General features: G+C 59.2%; 1 protein-coding gene across 1 annotated transcript in view; it reads left to right on the top strand.

The window, feature by feature from the left end:
* FBN3 (fibrillin 3) overlaps positions 1-21953 on the top strand; it is a 100402-nt gene that overhangs the window by 66956 nt on the left and 11493 nt on the right. Inside the window, exons 18-54 of the mRNA XM_029051471.2 lie at positions 133-258; positions 569-694; positions 1249-1368; positions 1581-1718; positions 2224-2274; positions 2614-2739; positions 3318-3542; positions 3625-3750; positions 4440-4568; positions 4868-4993; positions 5262-5387; positions 5629-5751; positions 6266-6391; positions 6606-6731; positions 7236-7358; positions 8556-8678; positions 9276-9401; positions 9859-9981; positions 10444-10566; positions 11244-11405; positions 12267-12335; positions 12651-12776; positions 13071-13196; positions 13535-13684; positions 14356-14427; positions 14960-15085; positions 15381-15506; positions 16069-16194; positions 16557-16676; positions 16790-16918; positions 18790-18909; positions 19170-19295; positions 19930-20082; positions 20295-20360; positions 20644-20769; positions 21234-21353; positions 21627-21749. Of these exons, the coding sequence (XP_028907304.1) occupies positions 133-258; positions 569-694; positions 1249-1368; positions 1581-1718; positions 2224-2274; positions 2614-2739; positions 3318-3542; positions 3625-3750; positions 4440-4568; positions 4868-4993; positions 5262-5387; positions 5629-5751; positions 6266-6391; positions 6606-6731; positions 7236-7358; positions 8556-8678; positions 9276-9401; positions 9859-9981; positions 10444-10566; positions 11244-11405; positions 12267-12335; positions 12651-12776; positions 13071-13196; positions 13535-13684; positions 14356-14427; positions 14960-15085; positions 15381-15506; positions 16069-16194; positions 16557-16676; positions 16790-16918; positions 18790-18909; positions 19170-19295; positions 19930-20082; positions 20295-20360; positions 20644-20769; positions 21234-21353; positions 21627-21749 (4578 nt within the window). The remainder of the gene's footprint in view (positions 1-132; positions 259-568; positions 695-1248; positions 1369-1580; positions 1719-2223; positions 2275-2613; positions 2740-3317; positions 3543-3624; positions 3751-4439; positions 4569-4867; positions 4994-5261; positions 5388-5628; positions 5752-6265; positions 6392-6605; positions 6732-7235; positions 7359-8555; positions 8679-9275; positions 9402-9858; positions 9982-10443; positions 10567-11243; positions 11406-12266; positions 12336-12650; positions 12777-13070; positions 13197-13534; positions 13685-14355; positions 14428-14959; positions 15086-15380; positions 15507-16068; positions 16195-16556; positions 16677-16789; positions 16919-18789; positions 18910-19169; positions 19296-19929; positions 20083-20294; positions 20361-20643; positions 20770-21233; positions 21354-21626; positions 21750-21953) is intronic.

The raw sequence follows: 21953 nt of genomic DNA, 5'->3' as shown, positions 1-21953 counted from the left end.
CAGGGAGGGAGGGGAGTCTGGAGGCTAAAGATTCCATGCTGGACACCATCTCGGGGTTCTGGAACATTGGCCGTGAGGCGGCCTTCCCTACCCCCCTCCGAAGGGTCTCTCCACAACCCCTCTGTCCCGCAGACATTAACGAGTGTGCCTTGAATCCCGACATCTGTCCCAACGGCGTCTGTGAGAACCTGCGAGGGAGCTACCGCTGTATTTGCAACCTGGGCTATGAGTCCGACAGCACTGGCAAGAACTGCGTGGGTGAGTGTGGGGCCAGGGCTGGCCACCCCAGCACTCTTCCCCTTCTGGCCTCCTTCCTCCAGCCTCTGTTTCACCCCTCATCCCTCACGCTGTGCTCTCAGCTGCCCCTTTGCCTCCCACACCCAAGAACTGGCTTATTCTCTGGCATCCCAAGCGCCCTGTTGTAGGCTGGGGAGAGGAGAGCCCCCCAGGAGAGCCCAGGGGGAGTGGGCCTGGTCCACCTCTCTTTCTTCCTACCCTTTGCCCAGTCTCCACTCCTCATGCCCTGTGGTCTCTCCCCCGCCCTGCCCCACCTTGGGGGCCTCTCCAGATGTGGACGAGTGTGCCGTCAACCGGCTGCTGTGTGACAACGGGCTGTGTCGCAACACCCCCGGCAGCTATGCTTGCACTTGCCCCTCGGGCTTCGTCTTCAAGACCGACACTGACACCTGCGAAGGTAACTGGGGGTGAGGGAGGGTGGAAGGGGTGGGGCAGGCCCGTTTCTAGGGAGTCAGTCCGCTGGGTGGAGCTTTCTGCGATTGGAATTTTCTAGGAATTGGAGGGGTTTGGGGTGACCTCCGCTAGGGGGAGAAGTCAGAAATGGGCCAGAGATGCAGCTCCTTCCCACACCCCTCTGGCAAGAAACCCCAAAGTCCAGCATTCCCCCCCACCCCCCAGTCAAAGGGCAAATACCCGAATATTCCCCCAAGGTGGCCTGACCCTGGCAAGCAAGCACCCGGTCACTTCAGCGCTTAGAACAGTGCAGCGCTTAGAACAGTGCTTTGCACAGAGTAAGCGCTTAACAAATACCATCATTATTATTAGGGAGGAGGAGAAACGGGAAGGGGCTCTGAGGCTTCTGCCCCATCTTCTCTGCCCTACTTGCTCTTCCCAAGAGCCCCTGGCCATCCCACCCCCCGGGGAAGGTGGTTCTGCCCGAGGGGAGGGGGGGCAGGAGGGCCTCGGGGTGTGCGGTGTTCAGTGCCCCGTGGTTGTCTCTCTTCCTTTCAGACATCAACGAGTGCCTCTCCAACCCCTGTGTGAATGGACTGTGCCGGAACAACGCTGGCTCCTTCGCCTGCGAGTGCTCCCCTGGGAGCAAGCTGGCGGCCTCGGGCACCATTTGTGTGGGTAAGGGCACCTGCCCTCCAAGGTGCATGGTGGAGCGAACACTGGGACGTCAACAGTTGCCCCCTTGGGGAGCGAGGTGGGAGAGCGGCGGACTGTCCACTGGGGAGGGCTACCGGGGCTGCCAGGGTCGGTGCTGGAGAGCAATTTCCTGCTCTGCAGTCCCATCCTTCCTACCCACCTGAGACTCAGCTGCCCGTGTCTCTGCCCCACAGACAGCATGAAGGGTACCTGCTGGCTGAACATCCAGGATGGGCGCTGCGAGGTCAACATCAACGGTGCCACCCTCAAGTCAGAGTGCTGTGCCACCCTGGGCGCAGCCTGGGGCAGCCCCTGCGAGCGCTGCGAGATTGGTACTGCCCTGTGCGGGGCTGGGTACCGAGGGAATCCACTGCCAGGGAGGGGTGGGAGGATCAGGGACCCGGTGAGCTCTGCCATCTTGGAACCCCAGAGTGTGACTTGGAGGGTCTGGGCGGTGGAGGGGGGGCCTGAGGAGGGGGCCAGGTGAGCGGGTGGGCCGGATCTCTCAGGTGCAGGGCCCGCAGGGGAGAAGGAGCAGAAATGGCTTCGTAAAGAGAGAAACTGGTTAGTCCGGAGGCTTCCCAGGAAACATCTGCTCCATCCTGGGTCTCGTCTCCCTTTCGCCCCCACACCACTAGGAAATTCTCCCCAAGTCAACCCCCAAAATCCTTCTTGCTGCAAGGTCTAGCTTTTCTGAACCAGGGTAGGGCTTGCCAAGAGTGGGGCTAGTCTCTCTAACGTGAAGGTGGGAAGAACCTCCCCCAACCAGGCTGAGGGACCAGCCAGAACCCCAGGATGGCTTGTCTGACACTCTTCTCTTTCCCCTCCTCGGTCCAGATCCTGCCTGTCCCCGTGGTTTTGCACGTATGAAGGGCCTGTCTTGTGAAGGTAACTCCTGGGCTCTGGTTGGAAGGGTGGTGGGGTGAGCCTCTGGAGCAGAGAGGTTTGTCTGGTCTGGGTCTCCTGTGCTGGGGCAAATAGTTGCCAGCGGGACCAGGCCCCTGTTAGTGCCTCCTGTGAGTAGAGAACTGCACTAAGTGCTTGGGAGAGTACAATAGAGTCAGATGACCCGATCCCTCCCCTTAAGGAGCTGACAGGGGAAACAGCCAACGGGCCTGCAGAAGTGGCCTCCCCATCCTCTGGGGTCGGTCATCACCCTGTTGTGCCCCATCTCCCCCCCCCCTTACTCCGCCTGACCCACTGCCTCCCTCTGCCTCCCCACGTCAGATGTGAACGAGTGCGAGGTCTTCCCGGGCATCTGCCCCAACGGCCGCTGCCTCAACACAGCTGGCTCCTTCCGCTGCGAGTGTCCGGAGGGGCTGACCCTGGACGGGACTGGGCGGACGTGTGTGGGTGAGGATGCCATGCAGTCGGGGGCGGAGCCTGGGGCTGGCTGGGTGTGGGAAGAGGGAGTCAGTCCCCATGGCCCAGCCTATGGAGCGGAGCCTCCTCCCCCTCCTGCATCCCTGCATCCGCGCCCCCGCCCCCCACCCCCACCCCAGCCGAGCCATGGCGGGGCAGGAGAGTGCTGAGGACAGCACTTGGCACGGACAACAGTGGCTCTACGGCCCGTGACTGCACCCCCTAAGTTCGGTGCACCCCCGGCGAAAACCACCCTGGCCACACTGTTGGTGGCGCCCGCCGGCACCTGGAAGTGCTGGGGGGCAGTGGGTGGGAGCCGGGTGGGAGGCAAGACCCTCTGTGGTCGGAAGACCCTGGGTCGGAGAGAGGACAGTGCCCAGCCCTGTGTGGCGGCCTGTCTGCTCCCCGCTCTCTGCCCCCAGCAGCGGCCGCCTTGCCCGCCTGAGGCGATTGCCCCCAACACTCTCCCTGCGGAGAGGAGCGGCAGGCGAGGGGCCTGTCGGTACAGAGGCGGGGAGGTGCCAGCCAGGAGATGCCCCGGGCGGTGACGCCCCCCGCCTCTCGGCCAGACACCCGGGTGGAGCAGTGTTTCATGCGCTGGGAGGAGGACGAGTGTGCGGCGCCCCTCCCCGGCAAGTACCGCGTGGATGTGTGCTGCTGCTCCGTCGGCTCTGCCTGGGGCACTGACTGCGAGGAGTGCCCGGCCCCGGGATCTGCCCAGTTCAAGGCCATCTGTCCCCGGGGGCCCGGCTTTGCCAACAGAGACTTCCTGTCGGGCAGGCCCTTCTACAAAGGTGAGCGGGTGCGGGCGCGGGGTCGGGGTTGGGGTCGGAAGTCGAGTCGGGACCAAAATCCAACACTCTCTCCTCCCATCAGATGTGAACGAGTGTAAAGTCTTCCCCGGCCTGTGTACCCACGGGACCTGCCGCAACACCATCGGCAGCTTCCGTTGTCTCTGCGGGAACGGTTTCGCCCTGGACGCGGAGGAGAGGAACTGCACGGGTAGGTGGGAGGGGGGCTTTCCCCCACCGCCCCCCAGGGGTTTGTAATCCTCAAAAGCAATCCCGCTTCCTGAGACTCCTGGATGCCATCAGCACTGCTGGTCCAACACTAGCAGGGCCTGCTCTCTCAACTCAAAAATAAGAGATGGTCAGTAACGTAGGCTCAGGGGAAGCAGCATGGCATAGTGGATAGAGCATGGGCCTGGGAGTCAGAAAGTCATGGGTTCTAATTCCAGCTCCACCACTTGTCTGCTGTGTGGCCTTGGGCAAGTCACTTCACTTCTCTGTGCCTTAGTTACCTCACCTATAAAATGGAGATTGAGACTGTGAGTCCCACGTGGGACAGGGACTGTGTCCAATCCGATTTGCTTGCATCCACTCCAGCACTTAGTACAGTGCCCTGCACATTGTAAGCACTTGAGAAATACCACAATTATTAGTAATATCATAATTATTACTATCACTTGTGGGATATTTGGTTCTTGTCATAAAATACAGAAATTGTCCCAACTACTGATTCTCTCCTCCAGTGCTCCCAGCCCCTGCCCATAGCACCTCCTGTCCCTGCCCCTCTACCCCTCTTCCTCCAGGGCTCGCTCTGCCTCATTTTCTTGATCTCAAAGGACTAAACAGGGAGTATCTTCCCGACCCCCCCACCTTATCCCTCAGTCCCTCTCTCTGTCTCCCCAGACATTAATGAATGTCACATCTCTCCGGACCTGTGCGGCCACGGCACTTGCGTCAATACTCCGGGCAGCTTCGAGTGCGAGTGCTTCGACGGTTACGAGAGTGGCTTCATGATGATGAAGAACTGCATGGGTAGGGTGGTGAGGGGGAGGTGGCGAGGCTGTGGGTGGGGTCCAGGGGGTACTGGATCTCCTGGGGAGGGCTTGGGGGGGGTCCCCTCCCTTAGCCTGGGGTGGATTCTGTGGCCCCTCTCCCCTGGTCCCCTACATGTATCTCCCACCCTTGGCCAGACTCAATGGAAAGGGTAAGAAAGGGCCAAAGCAAATGGGCAAAGGAAAAGGCTAAGAGAAATCCTGATATGGACTGATGGTGAACGTTGGTGTGTGACCTTTCCTTCTCCCCCTCCCCTGCCGACCCCGGACTTTGTCCAGACATCGATGAGTGCGAGAGGGACCCACTCCTGTGCCGAGGTGGCACCTGTGCCAACACAGATGGCAGCTACCAATGTCTGTGTCCCCCAGGACATGAGCTGACACCCGAGGGCAATGCCTGCGTGGGTGAGTGAGGGGGAGGGAGGGCCTGGCTGATGGTGAGGAACTGGGAGATGCCTGACCGGGTTGGGGTGGGGAGTGGGCTGGGCTCATTTAGGAGGGGTGCTCTGGTGGTGGCGGGTGGCGAAGAGGGGACTGGGCTCTTATAGGCGGGAGTCAGGGGTGGACAAGGCGCTGGTGGGGTTGTGAAGAGCCCTGAGCACCTAGCTCTGCCCTATGCCTGCTCTCTGCCGGGCTGGGACTCAGGGTGTCCATGCTCCCAACCCCCCTCCAGACGTGAACGAATGCTCCCTGAGCGACAACCTTTGTCGCCACGGCCGCTGTGTCAACATCATTGGCACCTACCAGTGCTCCTGTGACTCGGGATTCCAGGCCACGCCAGACCGGCAGGGCTGTGTGGGTGAGTCTCGGGCCAAGGGGATCCCCAGTCCCCCCACTCTGGACAGGTCCAAACCAGGGTTGGGATTGATTGTCCCCAAGACCCCCAAGCCCAACCAATCGGCCTGCTTGTGTGCCCATCCCCATCCCCATCCCTATCCCCTGGAGTATCCCCCTGTTCCCCCCACCCCATTCCTGAATGCTGGTGGCCAAGATCAGGGCTGACCCTCTTCCTCACCCCCTCCCCGGCCCGGATGTTTCAGACATTGACGAGTGCAGCATCATGAACGGTGGCTGTGACACCCACTGCACCAACACAGAGGGCAGCTACCAGTGCAGCTGCAGCGAGGGCTATGCTTTGATGCCTGATGGGAGATCGTGTGCAGGTAAGTGCCAGGCAGCCCCTTGGGCAGTGCCTTCGAGCTCTTGGCCTTCCTCCTGCTGCTCATAGTCTGTGTCAGTCATTCGGTCAGTCAACAGTAGTGACTGAGCGCTGCCTACTGGATGCAGAGCACTGTAAGAGGTGCAACATTCTGCGATTGAGAAAGTGTGGGGATTAATCTCAGGGAGGCCTTAGGAAAGAGGTGGCTTTTGTAGGTGGTCTTAGAAGGAGAGGAGGGATGTGGATTTGAGGAGGGAGGGAGTTCCAGGCAGGGAAAACTCAGTCAGCACGGAGTCAGAGACCGGAGAGTCCAGAGCGAAGGACAGCTAGGAGTGAACTCGGGCAGAGGGAAGAGTGGTGTGGAGGGGGAAAAGAGCAGAAGAGGGAACCGGCAGGTGGAGAGCTTCACAGCTCATGGTAGAGGTTCCTCTTTTCCCGGGGAACTCCAGCCTTGGGCTCCCCCTGACCTGCTTCCCTCTCCCCCTCTGCCACCCCTCCCCAAACCCTTCCTCCCACAGACATTGACGAGTGTGAGGACAGCCCAGACATCTGTGACGGGGGACAGTGCACCAACCTGCCTGGCGAGTACCGCTGCCTCTGCTACGACGGCTTCATGGCCTCCCTGGACATGAGAACCTGCATTGGTGAGTAGGTCTGGCAGCCTTGGGGGCCCTCCCTTCTGACTGGCATGGCACTGCCCACCAGTGGGCACGGCACTGCCCTGGGGAGGCCAGTCTTCACCCTCCAGCCCCTCCGCCCCTCCCCCACTCCCCTCTGCCTGAGTTCTCCTGGAAGATCCCCATGGGGTCCTGGTGGAGGGGAGGGAAGGGTTACTGCTCAGAAACCCCTCCTCCCCAGATGTGAACGAGTGCGATCTGAACCCCAACATCTGCCTCCACGGGGACTGTGAAAACACCAAGGGCTTCTTCATCTGCCACTGCCAGCTCGGCTATTTTGTGAAGAAGGGGACCACAGGCTGCACAGGTAAGAGCCCTGGATCCTGGCCTGCCTGGCGCAGCGGTGGGGTGTCCCCGTGTCGGCTACCTCAGAGGCTGGGCGAAGGCATCCTGGCTTCCCAGATGACCTCTCATCTGGGTTAGGCCTCTCACATCCCCTGTTCCAGCTGCTCACAACCCTTGGAATATCTTCCTTGGGTCTCGCTTGATTTCCTCTTGCTGCAGCTGCAGCTCATTCCCTCTTGTTCCATCCTTGGGAAACACTAGGTGCAGCGATTCCCCCTCCTCCAAACAAAGACTCTTTCTAGCTGGGGGATGGTTTTTCCACGGCCCCCTGCCTTCCCTTCTGCAGGCGGAATCCCCCAGCTTCTCTAGGCTTTCTTTAGTGAAAAGCTCCCCAAGGCAGCCCTGCCCTTGTGAGGGGCCCTGGTCCCTCAGATTATTGGTCTCCCTCCCCAACCCCTCTCTTCTCCCTGGGCCTCCCTGGCCCGCCCTGATTCCCCATCTCCTGTATCTCTCCTGCTGCCTGCAGACATTGACGAATGTGACATTGGGGCCCATAACTGTGACGTCCACGCCTCCTGCCTCAACGTGCCTGGCAGCTTCAAATGCAATTGCCGCCCAGGCTGGGTGGGCGACGGCCTTCAGTGCAACGGTGAGTCCGGAGGAGCGGCCCAAGGAGGCGGGAGTGGGGTGGGCGCAGTGGTGCCAACATGAGCAGGCACATTTCCTAGTGGAAAGAGGATCCTGGGCCTGGAAGTCAGAAGACCTGAGTTCTATTCCCAGGTCCACCACTTGTCTACTGTGTGACCTCGGGCAAGTCACTTCACTTTGCAGTGCCTCAGTTTTCTGATCTGTAAAATAGGGATTCGATCCGTGTTCTGCCTCCTACTTAGACTGTAAGCCTCACATGGGACAGGGCCGTGTCCAACCTGAGTAACTTATCTACCCCAGTGCTTAGACCTAGTAAACACTTGAAAAACACCATAATTATTATCATTCCCAAAGGCCCCTTCAGACTCCAGGTCCTTAATTAGTTGGGGGGTTGTTCCTTGGATGGAGTATTGAACAGAGCGTCTACCATGTGCAGAGCACTATTGGAGGCACCTATTGTGTGCAGAGCACCATACTGGGTATCTACGGTGACCAAAGCTCTGAACTAGAGGCTTGGGTGCATACAATATAAGTAGAAGTCACAGTCCCTGCCCTCGAGGAGAGTCTGGTCTCATGGGGGGAGATTGGCAGACACAGACAGTGTATGAGAAGGAGGGAAAACATGGATACAGTTGGACACAGCAAAAGTTTGAAAAAGCCCTGAATCAATCAGTGAAAAAAAAAAGTGCTATGGGAGGCTGATGAGATGGCCTGACCAGAGGCAAGGGAAATTAGTTGGGGAAGGCCTCACCGAGGAGGTGGGTTATTAGGATCAATCAGTCAATCATATTTATTGAGTGCTTACTGTGTGCAGAGCACTGTACTAAGCATTCGAGGAGGCTTTAAAGTTGGGGAGAGTTGTGCGTGGCCTGGCGGTTTTGGTGAGAGAGGGAGTCTCTGTCAGAGGAAAGGGGGTGGGCAAGGAGTCGGAGCCGGGAGAGTCAAGATCAGGGCTGAGTAGGCGGCGAGCTTGTGGGGAGTGGAGTGAGTGAACTGGGGTATAGCCCACTGTTGAAGAGAGCCTGTAGGGAAGGAAGAGACCAGGGAGAGCGTCAAAGCTGCTGGTCAGAAGTTCTGTTTGATGCAGAGAGACATGGGAAGCCCCAATCCATGGCCTGAGGCTGTGCTGGAGTAGGGGACAGGGTCTCCGCGTCCAGGTCTGCTGCCCGGCAGGCCCTAGCTGCATTCTCCCCCACAGACCTGGATGAGTGCGCCACCGAGGAGCACAAGTGCAACTTGAATGCCGACTGCGTCAACACGCCAGGCTCCTACCGTTGCGCCTGCCGAGAGGGCTTCAATGGGGACGGCTTCTCCTGTGCCGGTGAGGGGGGCCGACGGGCCAGGCCAGGAAGTGGAGGGCTTGGGAGGGGCTGAGGATCCCTAAGGCCCAAGGCACCTCAAGGGCAGGCTGGCCCAGTTCCCTGCCTAAATTCACCAGGACCGAGGGGTTCCATACTGCTTTTAGAGGCCTCCAACAATGGAGATGCCGAACCTCCCATCCCCTGCCACCTGAATCCCCCTAGCAGTCAAAAAGTTTTTCCTTTTGGCTAACCCCCATCTCTCCTGCTGCAATTCAAGTTCCTTTTCCTCCAGTTCAAACCTCTGGGGACCTGGAGAGGAGCTGAGCCCTTTCCATCCCTTTGCCCCTGTTCCCGGCCCTCCACCCCAGTCCTCTAAACCCTTTGCATTGTCCCCGCCACCCTCTGCCTGATGGAAGTCTGATGGCAAAGTGTCATTGCCAGCAGTTGTCATTGCCCCTTCCTCCTCCTCCTTGGGGTCGGGAGAGGAGGTGGAAAGATGATTAGCTCTCAGACATGAGCGCTCCCCCTCCCGCCCCCGCCCTCCGCTGGGTCCTGCCTCAGCTGGGTCACACGCTAAACTAGGTGGGGAGAATGTGATCTCTGGGTCCCCACTCCAGACAGGGACGAGTGTGCTGACAACGTGAACCTCTGCGAGAACGGACAGTGCCTAAACGCACCTGGGGGTTACCGCTGCGAGTGTGAGATGGGCTTCAACCCCACCCAGGACAGCCGGGCCTGTCAGGGTGAGAACCAGTCTGACACAGGGGGTCGCGACAGGGGGGAGTAGGCCGGGGAGCTCTTTGCTGGGCTGCCCAGGGTCTGGGACATGGGGGGCAGGCGGGGTGCTCTCTGGACCACTTGGAAGCCTGGCTCCTTCCGGATATCTTCGCCAATTTTCTCCCTTGTGGCTATGAGACTAGTGTCCCCTTGTACCCCCCACTCCTGGACAGTCTGTCTGCCCTCTGGGCCCCTCAGCCCATCCTGTCGGACTTCCGCATGGGGAGGCAGGTGGGGGGGTTCAGGGGAGAAACGTGGGCCTCTGCTGATTGCATCTTGGCTGCTTGCCCTGGGGGGAGATAGGGCTGTAAAGCTCTTGACGGGGAGCTTCCTGTGACCTCAAAGGTTCAGTGGGGGAGAGAGGAGCCGGAGGCCTGACCCCTCTGTGCCCTCCATGACACCAGTCCAATGTGCCCCCTGCAGACATCGACGAGTGCACTCTCCAGAACATCTGTGTGTTTGGGACTTGCCAAAACCTACCGGGCATGTTCCGCTGTGCCTGCGACGACGGCTATGAGCTGGACCGGAGTGGGGGCAACTGCACAGGTTCTGGACCGGGCCGGGCGGGAGGGGTCAGGGCCCAGGCTACCTGGTCGACATCCCCTTCCTCCCAAATGCTACTGACAACCCTAGCAGGCCAAAGGCCACTGGCTCTGGTGGCTCTGATTGCTCCACCCCTTTTAACTCCTCATTATGTCCGCATCCCTGAGGTCTGCCCTCTTCTGAGTCTTTTATGTCCCAGGCCTCGTTCCTTTGGACTTTCCATCCACCTGCCTGTGATCCATATCTGTTCTGTCTCTCCCTTCAGGTCGACAACTTCTCTCTTTCCCTGCCCCACAGGAAACCCAGTGCAACTCCCCCCATGCCCACTGGGTGTAATGGTCAGGGCGCCCAGCCAGTGGCGTTGCCTGGGGGCTTCTGGAGTTGGGGGTGGGGAGACTGAGGCAAAGTTGGCCTGAAACACAGGGCAGCGGTCCCTGCTCAACCAGTTCCTGGCTTCCCTTCCAGATGTCAATGAGTGTGCCGACCCGGTCAACTGCATCAACGGCCTTTGTGTGAACACCCCAGGCAGCTATCTGTGTAACTGCCCCCAGGACTTCGAGCTGAACCCTACCGGTGTCGGCTGTGTAGGTGAGTGATAGCAGCTGGAGCCCAGGGGTGGCAACGGCTGAGGACAGCCCTTAGGCTAAGGTCCCAGCAGCAGGCCCCGGGGCCACTCTGGGCTGCCTGGCTACAGTCAGAGCTGACAACAAAGAGAGGGTGCAGCCTCTGGGCGGCCCTGACTCGGCAGACAACCAGCCGTTGCCACCCTTGGTGAAGTCATTTCACTTCTCTGGGCCTCAGTTTCCTCATCTGTAAAAGGGGGATTCGATCCCAGTTATCCCTCCTACTTGGACTGTGACAGGGACTGTGCTCGACCTGATTATCTTGTATCTACCCCACCACTGAGTATAGTGCTTGGCACATAGTCAGTACTTAACAAATACCCTCATTAATATTAGATCTACTTCAAAGGAGGAGGACCCAGAGACCCCCCAGTTCCACCCACCCCCATCCACGTGCCCTCCCTTGTCATTCATTCATTCAGTAGTATTTATTGAGCGCTTACTATGTGCAGAGCACTGTACTAAGCACTTGGAATGTACAATTCGGCAACAGATAGAAACAATCCCTGCCCATTGACGGGCTTACAGTCTAACCGGCCGTTCAGTCCTTCGCCCGGCCCTACGTCAGAGCCAGGCTCCCAACCCAAGGCAGACCCCCAGCACCCTGCTGCCTGGTGGACCGGCCCCTCTCTTCCTATTCAGACACTCGTGTCGGAAACTGCTTCCTGGACACTCAGGACCGAGGAGACGGGGGGATCTCCTGCAGTGCTGAGATTGGAGTCGGGGTCACGCGGGCCTCCTGCTGCTGCTCCCTGGGACGGGCCTGGGGCAACCCTTGTGAGCTCTGCCCGCCAGCCAATACAAGTGAGTACAGGCCCAACTGAGCCCACCAACGTCCAGATGGAGAGGCCTGTCTGCCCTGGCCGGGGAAGGCAGAGGGGGCCTGTCTGACTGGGCAGAGGGGCTGCCTGTCTGGCCAACCTGGATCCTTCAGACAGAGGAGAATGTGTCAGGGTGATCCAATTAGCTATGAGGACAACCCTGAATCCACCGGGTCTTCGGCCAGCCTTCCTCCTGACTTTGCTTGTAGAGATGCAGCCAATGGAAGTGGGCAGTCTAAGGGCCTGTCTCTAACCTAGCTAGGGAAAACTCCCCAGGGGATGGGGCTCCCCAAGGGGCCAGGATCCCAGAGATGAGGAGGAAACTGAGAGATATAGACACCCATGGGGCCAGGAAGGGGGACATGTAGATGTACATGCATATGTGCGAATGCACTCACACACACACTCCTGCTCCCACTTCCACTTGACACAGGGCCAGGAGGGAAACAAACAGGAAGGTTAGTTGGAACTGGCTATGCCCCAGAGTGCTCATCTCCAGGCTGGCTTCTTAGCAGCTCCATCCCACTCGGCAGGGCAGAGGGTGCAAGCTGAGCCCTCCTAGATCCAGGTCCCTCTAGGACAGACCAGGGGCCAATTCTACCTGGAGCCCTGGGGCTCAACCAGGCCAGGTGGAAAGCTGGAGGCCGAAGAGTCCACCTTTGTTTCAGAGCGAAGAACGAGTCAGAGGGACTGGAGCGGGGAGTCGAACCAGATTCGGGGCAGGATGAATTGGGTGGTGAGGGGTAGGGGAGCAGATGGAGATGGGCAAGTGAGGCACAGAGACACAGAGCTTGGGCATCTTTGCCCCCACCTGCCTGTAACACGGCGGCGTCTCCCCTCCCAGCGGAATACAAGACCCTGTGCCCTGGAGGAGAAGGCTTCAGACCCAACCCCATCACGGTCATCCTGGAAGGTCAGTCCAGATTTTACCTACTCCTCACCTTCCGCCCTTCCTTTCTCCCTCCCTCCCAGGCCCATTCCGGTGGCCCTCCCGGGAGGATCAACAGGACCAACTGAGGGCAGACACGCCAATGAGAGGCCCCGCCCCTTAGTCGCTCCGCGATTCTAAACTCCCTCAAACTCCTGGCGTTTCTCCCTCAACCTTGGGCTGGGTTCCAGGCTGGGGCAGAGGGAGAGATGGGAAGATAAGGCTGTACATGCAGGGCACCATCAGGCTGCTGTGGGCTGCACCCAAACCCTTCTCTAATGCTGCCTTGCTCCCCGGCAGATATCGACGAGTGCCAGGAGCTGCCTGGCTTGTGCCAGGGGGGCAACTGTGTCAACACTTTTGGCAGCTTCCAGTGCGAATGTCCCCTTGGCTACTACCTCAACGAAGATACCCGCATCTGTGAAGGTCACTGATTCGGGCGCTACCCCGTCCCACTCCAGCTTCCCTCCTCCCCCTCCCAGCCACCCCCCTCCCCCCCTCCCCATGCTTCCCTTCCTCCCGACCGCATGGGGGCACTGCTGCCCATGCAGGTTGCCCAGAGGGGCCAATCAAAGGCAAGGTTCCCCCACACCCTCACCTGGCCCCAACCTGGGCTCCCTTCCCTGGCCCCCAGGGATACTCTTCCTTCCCCCTACCCCCTCCTCCCCTTCATGCCATCCTGAGGGTCCTGGCGGGGTCCCCATCCCCCTTTCCTCACAGACATCGACGAATGTTCTGCACACGTTGGCATCTGTGGCCCCGGCACCTGCTACAACACCCTGGGCAATTACACCTGTGTCTGCCCCCCTGAGTACATGCAAGTCAACGGAGGCAACAACTGCATGGGTATGCCCGTCCCCCTGGCTGGGGGAGGGAAAGGGGGAGGTGCCTGGGGAGTGGGCCAGATGCCTGCAGATGCCCAAGGTTCCCCCAGTAGATATCAGGGAATGATGGGTCCATACCTCATCCCGGACAGGGCCAGGGGACTCGTGGGGAACCTGAAGAGGCCCCCAGAGGAGGCAGTCTGGGATGGCAGCTAGGAGTAAGGAGGCCATTCTGTTTGCAAAGAGTGAATTGGGCAGAGGCCCAGAGATGGACAATGGAGGCCTGGGGGCTTTCTGATCCCCGTCTCCTCTTTGCCCCTCTCCCCAATGGGCATGACTCCCGGGCCACTGGTTTTGCAGACATGCGGAAGAGTGTGTGCTATCGCAACCACAATGACACGTGTGAGAATGAGCTGGCCTTCAACATGACCAAGAAGATGTGCTGCTGCTCCTACAACATCGGCAAGGCTTGGAACAAGCCCTGCGAGCCCTGCCCCCCACCAGCCAGCCGTGAGTCACCCTCCTTCCCCTCACCTCACACCCTCTGCTGCCCCCCATGGTACCCCAGGCTCCTCAATGCCCACTCCCCCCTCAGGATGCAGCCCCATGTACTTACCAGCTTCCATCCCCACCACTGGCTGAGTGGCCACCACCCAGTCTTGAGGGGTGGGTAAGGGGCCTACTTGGAGGGGAGGCCCTGAAGCCTCCCCCAGGGCACCACAAGGTTCTTTGTAAGTGTTATCAATGGCCAGACCCTCAGCTGAGCCCGCGGGCGAGCTGGAGTTGGAGTGAGCTCTGCCTTCTCAGGGATGGCAGCCTGGAGCATGGGGTGATCAAGGGATCTCGAGCTTCAGACCTCAGCTAAAAGTAGGGCACAAACTCCCCATGGACTAGGGCTCATTTGCTTGTGGTTTGATATCTCCTTGGCTGTGGGCTGTCTCAACCAGAAAAGTACATGGTTGGGGCACCCACAACCCTGGTGGGGATGGGGAGGACGCAGAGCAGGGGGACAGACAGGAGATGCTCCCAGAGAGGGAAGGGTTCTGGTCTGGTCACTGCCCCATGCAGCCATGGGGGAAGCAGCCGAGGTGCAGGTTGGTGCTGGGGACCATGGGGTGGGGGTGGGTGCCCCCCACAGCCCCAAAGCCTCCAGGCCACCTTCCGTGCCCCTCCTCTTGCAGCCGAGTACCAGATCCTGTGTGGGAACCAGGCCCCCGGCTTTATCATTGACATCCACACGGGAAAACCCATCGGTGAGTAGAGCCCAGGACCTCCTTCCCCATTCTGTCCCCATCTGCCCCCTCCCTCCTCTCCACCTGGACTTGGCAGCAGCCATTCCAATCCCTGCTTGGATCTCTGCCCTCCCTGCCATCTTCACTGAATCTCTCTGGCTGGCCCTATCGCTCTACTGCCCCCAACAGCCCGCAGCCATTGCCAGTTGGGTCCCAGCCCCCAGACACGGAACTGCAGCCCATTCTCTGGTATCCCCTCCCCTCAGCGGGTGGGAACAGTGTCATCTCCCTCCCCACTTTCCCAGCTCCTCCCCAGTTTCTTCCACTTCTTGTCCCCCGATGTCTTGTCTCTGGTGTCCCGAGCCTCAGCTGCAGCCAGTGCATCATGGCCCCAATGCAGAGAGGTCAGGGTTTTTTTTTCCTGGGAGCCCCCCCTGCCCACCACTTCTGGCCAGGGCCCAGTAGGGCCCTTCCCTAACACCTCTGTGGACTAGTGCTGCTCCTGCCTGAGGAACTGACCCCGACTCTCCTCTACGTCTCCCACCGCTCACAGACATCGACGAGTGCAGCGAGATCCCAGCCATCTGCACCAATGGCGTCTGCATCAACCAGATCGGCAGTTTCCGCTGTGAATGTCCCATCGGCTTCAGTTACAACAACATCTTGCTCATCTGTGAAGGTAATGAGGGTCCGGCCTGCAGTGGTGGGGGGATCGGGGGAGAGGGTGGGGTCCTCTCCATCAGTGCTGGGTACCCATGGCGGGCGGGGCCCTGCACCCAGAGGCCCCTGTTGGAGATCAGCCAGTCGGTTGGGGGAGGCAAGACAGCATCACAGGAAGCCTCCAGCCGGAAGGCTGAGCCGTCCCCATCGTGGACAGGCAGGGAGCGGGGAAGGTTGGACAGTGGGTGAGGTGGGTCAGAGTCAGCCCTCAGGTAAGCTGTGAAGCAGAGACGGTCTTCTTTCTCGTCCTGCAGACATTGACGAGTGCAGCAGCGGAGAGAACCTCTGCCAGCGCAACGCCGACTGCATCAACATCCCCGGCAGCTACCGCTGCGAGTGCTCCGTTGGGTACAAGCTCTCCCCAAGTGGGGCCTGTGTAGGTGAGCACAGGGCCCGGGCTCCTCTGGGCACCATCCCTGGTCTCCTTAATGCCTCCCTGTTCCTCCCCCTCCCACCACCCTCCAGCCCAGTTGATAGTGCTGGTTTGACAGGACAGGTCGCCTGGCACTTCCCGCTCTGGGGCATCAAGTTGCCAGTGGGCTGGGAAGGGACCCAGGCTGGTTGGGCGGGCACAGAGCAGGGCAGGGTGGGGCAGAGAGCTAGGGGGTGGGAAGAGGCTGCCTAGGGGCCTCAGCGTGGCCTAGTAGCCAGAGGACCTGAGGTCTAATCCCATCTCTGCCCCTGGCCTGTGGTGTAACCCTGGGCAAGTCATTTAACTTTTCTAGTCTTCCATCTCCTCATCTGTAAAATAGGAATAAAAATCCCTGTTTTCCCTCCTCCTTAGACTGTGAGCCCCTTTTGGGACAGGGACTGTGTCCTACCTGATTATCTTGTATCTCTCCCAGTGCTTAGCACATAGTAAACATTTAACCAATACCACAATTCCTCCTCCTCCTCCTCCTCCTCCTCCTCCTCCTCCTCCTCCTCCTCTCACTCTCCTAGGACGGAACGAATGCCAGGAGATCCCCAATGTCTGCAGCCACGGAGACTGTGTGGACACCGAGGGCAGCTATGTCTGTGTCTGCCACAACGGCTTCAAGGTCACCGGGGACCAGACCATGTGCATGGGTGAGCGCCACCCTCTCGGCTCCCCTGCACCCCTCCCGGCCCTCTGAGCGCCAGGGGTGGGTGCCCCTGGGGGAAGGCTCCCTCAGAGCCTGGCTGGGGCCCCGCGGCGGCCCAACCTGGGGCAGCGGCGTGGTGGGTCCCCCAGCCCCCCCTTCCCGAGGGAACCCAGGAGAGCAGCCCTAACTCTCCCGGCGCTGTTCAGCCTCCTGGGTTTCAGCTCCCCCAGTGACGCCTCCTTGTCCTGATACCCACAAGCCCTCAGCTGGGCAGAAGGAGCACCAGGCCCTGCCCTGGCATTGACTGAGAGCCCCCGTCCCCACCCTGGGGAGACTGGATCCTCATCGCTGCTGTGCCCTGGACAGACATTGACGAGTGCGACCGCCGGCAGCCATGTGGGAACGGGACCTGCAAGAACACCGTGGGCTCCTACAACTGCCTCTGCTTCCCCGGCTTCGAACTTACCCACAACAACGACTGCATGGGTAAGGGGTGGCCCTAGGGGGTGCTCCCGGCCTCTCCCACCCCTTGGGAGAAGCTCCTGACAAGGAACCCCCCTCCGCCCTGGCACCTGACTCCCTCCCGTCTCTCCCCACAGACATTGATGAGTGTGCGTCCCTCAACGGGCAGGTCTGTCGGAATGGCCAGTGTATCAACAGCATCGGCTCCTTCCGCTGCCTCTGCCAGGAGGGTTTCGACCAGACTGCCGATGGCAAGAACTGCATGGGTGAGTCCCAGGGGGTACAGCTGGGGTTGGGGAGAGTGCAGCTGGGTGCCCTCCTGGAGAGCTTTGGCAACCCAGAAGACGGTTACAACTGCTGCTACTACTGCAATTCACAAGCACATCTGTTCCCTCTACTGTCTCCATTACAGAATGGAGAACCCAAACCATACTTTCGGGTACACGGCAAACTTTAACCAGGCCTAGCGGAAAGAGCACTGGCCGCCTGGGAATCGGGAAACCTGGGTTCTAATCCCGGCCTCATAATAATAATGGTGGAATTTGTTAAGCGCTTACTATGTGCAAAGCACTGTTCTAAGTGCTGGGGGTATACAAGGTGATCAGGTTGTCCCACATGGGGCTCACAGTCTTCATCCCCTTTTTACAGATGAGGTAACTGAGGCACAGAGAAGTGAAGTGACTTGCCCAAAGTCACACAGCTGGCAAGCGGCAGAGCCGGGATTCGAACCCCTGACCTCTGACTCCCAAGCCCGGGCTCTTTACACTGAGCCACACTGCTTCATCACTTGTCTTCCAAGTGACCTGGAGCAAGTCACTTCTCTGGGCCTCAGTGACATAGCCTCTAGAATGGGGATAAAATCCCCCATTCTCCCTCCCACTTAAACTTTGAGCCTCATGCGGGACAGGGACTGTGTCCGACCCAAATGTCTCGTATCGACCCCAGCAACATGTACAGTGCTTGGCACAAAGTAAGTGCTTAACAAATACCCCCATTGTTATTATACCAAAGAGATTTCCCCCGCAGCCCACATGGCAAAAGGAAGTAAACCAGGATTCTTTCGCTCTTGGACTCTGAGCCTCTATCAAAGAGGCAGAGTGTGGCTCTTGGTCCCGTGAGCTGCCTCTGGTTCACCCCTGCTCTGTTGGAGTGTGGACTGTAATGATGGCTTGTCATCAAAGCTGTGCCCGGAATTCCTCCCTTATCCGTTCTCTGTCCCTGCCCGCTTCCTACGCCCACCAGTCCATAGTCTCCCATAGTCACCCCCCCCACCTGCCATCCCGGACGGACCTGCCACCCACAGTGCCACCCTCTTTGACCTCTGCAGGGCCCCCGACCGCCCACCCAGCACCCTGTCCAGGATTGGCAGTGAGGGGATTCCACTAAAGTTTTCTCCTTCCCAGAAACCAAAATGCACTGAACCAAAATCCCAATGTTGCAGAGACTGTTTGGGATCAATAGTCCAGAGTCCCTGGGGACTCGCGATAAGTTGGCATGAAACCCAGCGCCCGTGCCTCCCCTGGCTCCATACATTCCTCTCTCAAACCATCTGGTCCAGTCTGCGTGGGGCCTGGAGCCCGGCAGTGTCAAAGCAAGTCAAGCAGGCCCAGGACCCGCTCTCCCCGAGTGAACCATCCAAGGCAGGGCCGGTCAGATCAGAGGGCCTTGCAATAGGAGAGATGGAGGTTAGAGTTGGGAGAGCTTCCCGAAGCTTTGACCCACTTCCCAAAGAGGGGATCTACCCACTCTTTTGTCCCAAGTACTTAGTACAGTGCTCTACACCCAGTAAGTGCTCAATAAATACCAATGAGCAATTGGATGGTCGAAAAGTGGCCCTGGCTAAAGCCTGAGGGGGTGGGGAAGACTGAGCTAGATGACCATGGAAGGTCCCTTCTCAGCCAGAGAAGTCTGTGAGTCTATGCCCCTGTCTCTCTCGCTCACTCTCTCCCTTCCTTCCACTGAGGAAGGCTTCATCAAGCAATGCCTAACCCAGATGGACTGCCCAGCTGAGGGCACAATGGGGCACAGAGGCAACACCTGGAGATCAAGCGCTTACTAGAAGGAAGATATGGCTGCTCGGTGCCTTTGAGCAGCCACTGCTGGCATGGTCACCCAGCCCCTGTTTCTCCCCTGGCAGATATCAACGAGTGCGTAAGCCTGCCCGGCACCTGCTCTCCAGGGACCTGCCAGAACCTGGAGGGCTCTTTCCGCTGCATCTGCCCACCGGGCTATGAAGTGCAGAATGACAACTGCATCGGTAAGGCTCTAGGTCTTTTCCATTCTCCTCCCCACCCCCACCCTTACCAGAACCTGCTTCCCAGCCTCCCCTCTGGCTGCTTGTTTCCATGGCCTGCTCTGGCATCTTTGCCCTCTGACCCCGTGGCCCCATCCCCAGCACATAACCCGGGTCTGGGGTCTGCAGGGGTAGGCCTGGGTCACCAATGACTGGGATCTGGTTCTGACTGAGCAATCCCTCCCTCTACCCCACCCTTCCCCACTGTCTCCTGCCACCTCCAGACATCAATGAGTGCAATGAGGATCCAAATACCTGCCTCTTCGGCACCTGCACCAACACCCCCGGCAGTTTCCAGTGCCTCTGCCCACCGGGTTTCGTCCTCTCCGACAATGGCCGGCGTTGTTTTGGTGAGGCCCCTTGGAAGAAGGCAGAAACCGGCCCTTAGAGAGGGACAGAGAAGGGAGTAAAGGAGGGAGGGAGGGAGCGAGCCCAATCAGGCAAAATTCAAAGTCGTCATGGAAGCCTGCTACTTCCTAAAGGGAGTCATCTGGATTTGGTCAGGATTTGGTCCCAAGAACCACAGATAGCCCCTAGTGCAGGAAATGAGGGCACAATGGGGCTGGGGCCTAATTTGAAGGAGCCCAGGTCTGGGAGCCAGAAGACCTGGTTCTAATCCCAGCTCCACCACTTCCCTGCTGGGTTACCATGGACAGGGTACTTAACCTCTCTAGGCCTCGATTCTCTCATCTGTAAAATGGGAATAAGATCCTTGCTTTCCCTCCCTCTTAAACTCTGGGCCCCATGTGGGACAGAGACTGTGACTATCTACCCCAGCACTGGGTCCATAGTAACTGCTGAACAAATACTATTATCATCACTATTATATAATGATAATAATAATAATGTCAGAGGCCCAGTTTCTGTTTGGGGAGGGTGTCCTGAGAAACAATGACCTCCCTCCCTCTCCCTACCCAATCACCACTCTTGGGTGGGGGGCCCTGAGGTGACAGACAATCTCTCTCCCTCTTTCCTTCCTTGCAGACACCCGCCAGAGCTTCTGCTTCACTCGCTTTGACGCCGGCAAGTGCTCCGTCCCCAAAGCCTTCAACACCACCAAGGCCCGGTGCTGCTGCAGCAAGATGCCTGGCGAGGGCTGGGGCGATCCCTGCGAGCTGTGCCCCCAGGAGGGCAACGGTTAGTGTCCCGCCCCCCACCCCACCCAGGACAGAGTCCTGGAGTGAGAGGGCAGATCACCTCAGTGTGGGGGTCGGGGGAATGGAGAACAGCAGTCAACCTGGTACCAAAACCCTTCAGGAGGTGGCTGGCAGAGGTGGAGGGCGGGATGTCTTTCCCACATTCCCCAGGGACAAGCCTCTCTTACTCTGCTCTGCTTCTGCCTCTAACAGTGGCCTTCCAGGAGCTGTGTCCCTTTGGCCATGGAGCCGTCCCCGGCCCCGACGACTCACGAGAAGGTACGGTTCCTGAAGATTTGGAGTTTTAGCTGGCCCACAGAGTCCCCAGCCCCCTGGCCTTCCCCACAGTGAGGGGGTGGCCACCAGCCCAGTGTCAGTGGCTTGGAATATCCCCGGGGGGCCGGCTTTGGGCCAATCACCCTTGGTCACACCTGGAAATGCTTCACCATGTGGTCTGTGGTGTTTGGGGCAGGGAGGGAGTGGGGGGAGTGGGCAGGAGGAGCCGGAGAAGACCGGTGGGAGCCTCTCATTCCCATCCCCTCCCCTCCGCCTTCGCCGGCAGATGTCAACGAGTGCTCGGAGAACCCGGGCATCTGTATCAACGGCGTCTGCATCAACACTGATGGCTCCTTCCGCTGCGAGTGTCCCTTCGGCTACAACCTGGACTACACTGGGGTCAACTGCGTGGGTGAGTGGCAGTCTGGCCTAGTGTGGCTAGAGGGATGGCTACCTGGGCTGTGCTGCCTGCATCTCTGGGCTTTGCCACTGGGGTCAGAGTCACCACTCTTCCCACTCGCCAGCATTTGGCCTGGAATGGTTCTGCTTGCAGTAACCTCTCTCCTTCCCCTGCTTCTGTTAGCACTTATTCCCATGCTTGAAAGGTTTTTTTGGTCTGGGGCTGACCCCTTTGTGTAGGAAGTGAGTTCCCTTCCTTGGATTTGGTCTTATCTCCAAGGGAGGCTGGTACCCTGGAGGGAGACTTGCTGGGGACTTGGAGGGCTGGGGGGTGGGAGTGGAACAGTATCCCCAAGAGGGAAACAACTGTGCTCAGAGAGGCTGAGCCGCTCCACCGGGGCTGCCCAGCAGTGGGTTCCGCACCATGCCCACTCCTGGGGATTTACCCTTCCTCTCCCCCGCCTCCCATCACCCCAGACACGGACGAGTGCTCCATCGGGAACCCGTGTGGGAATGGCACCTGTACCAACGTGGTCGGAGGTTTCGAGTGCGCCTGCGAAGACGGTTTCGAGCCGGGACCCATGATGACTTGTGAAGGTACTGTATGACACATCATGTGTCCCCCCTACCCCGTCCACCTCCCAGGCCCCAGCCTTGGAGTCTGGCCATTGGCTTCTCCTAACCCCCCGGGAGCACTCACCAGCTTGACTCCCCTCCCTCCCCAGCCCTGCTTTAGTCCACAGCTCCCCCAGCTCTGCCCAGACCCAGGTGCCCAGCACCTGTCTGGACTCCCAGATCCAGCTGGGCCCCAGAGCTGCCCAACCTTTTACTTGTAACTCCATCTTGATTCCCTTGCCCCTTCCCCTTCAGACATCAATGAGTGCTCCCAGAATCCTCTGCTCTGTGCCTTCCGCTGCATTAACACCTTTGGCTCGTATGAATGCACCTGCCCATCTGGATACACCCTGCGAGAGGACAGAAGAATGTGCAGAGGTAAATCCCAATGCTTCCTGCCCTGGAGGAGGCTTTCCTTGGGGTGGGGGGAGTGTCCCCAGGGGCAGCAAAGCTGGAGTGGTCTGCACCTTGGGGCTTTCCAAGATGTCGTCTATCTAAACCTGACCCCAGGGTAGCCTTTTTGTTGTAGGGCTGCCGGTTCGTTCTCGGTCTGGAAGAAGAGCCCTGTACCCTAGAGGGGAG

Source organism: Ornithorhynchus anatinus, chromosome X1, assembly GCF_004115215.2.
Source record: "Ornithorhynchus anatinus isolate Pmale09 chromosome X1, mOrnAna1.pri.v4, whole genome shotgun sequence".
In the NCBI taxonomy this organism is placed as follows: Eukaryota; Metazoa; Chordata; class Mammalia; order Monotremata; family Ornithorhynchidae; genus Ornithorhynchus; species Ornithorhynchus anatinus.
The sequence above is the reverse complement of the archived record's forward strand: the minus strand, read 5'-3'. Positions and strand labels throughout refer to the sequence as shown.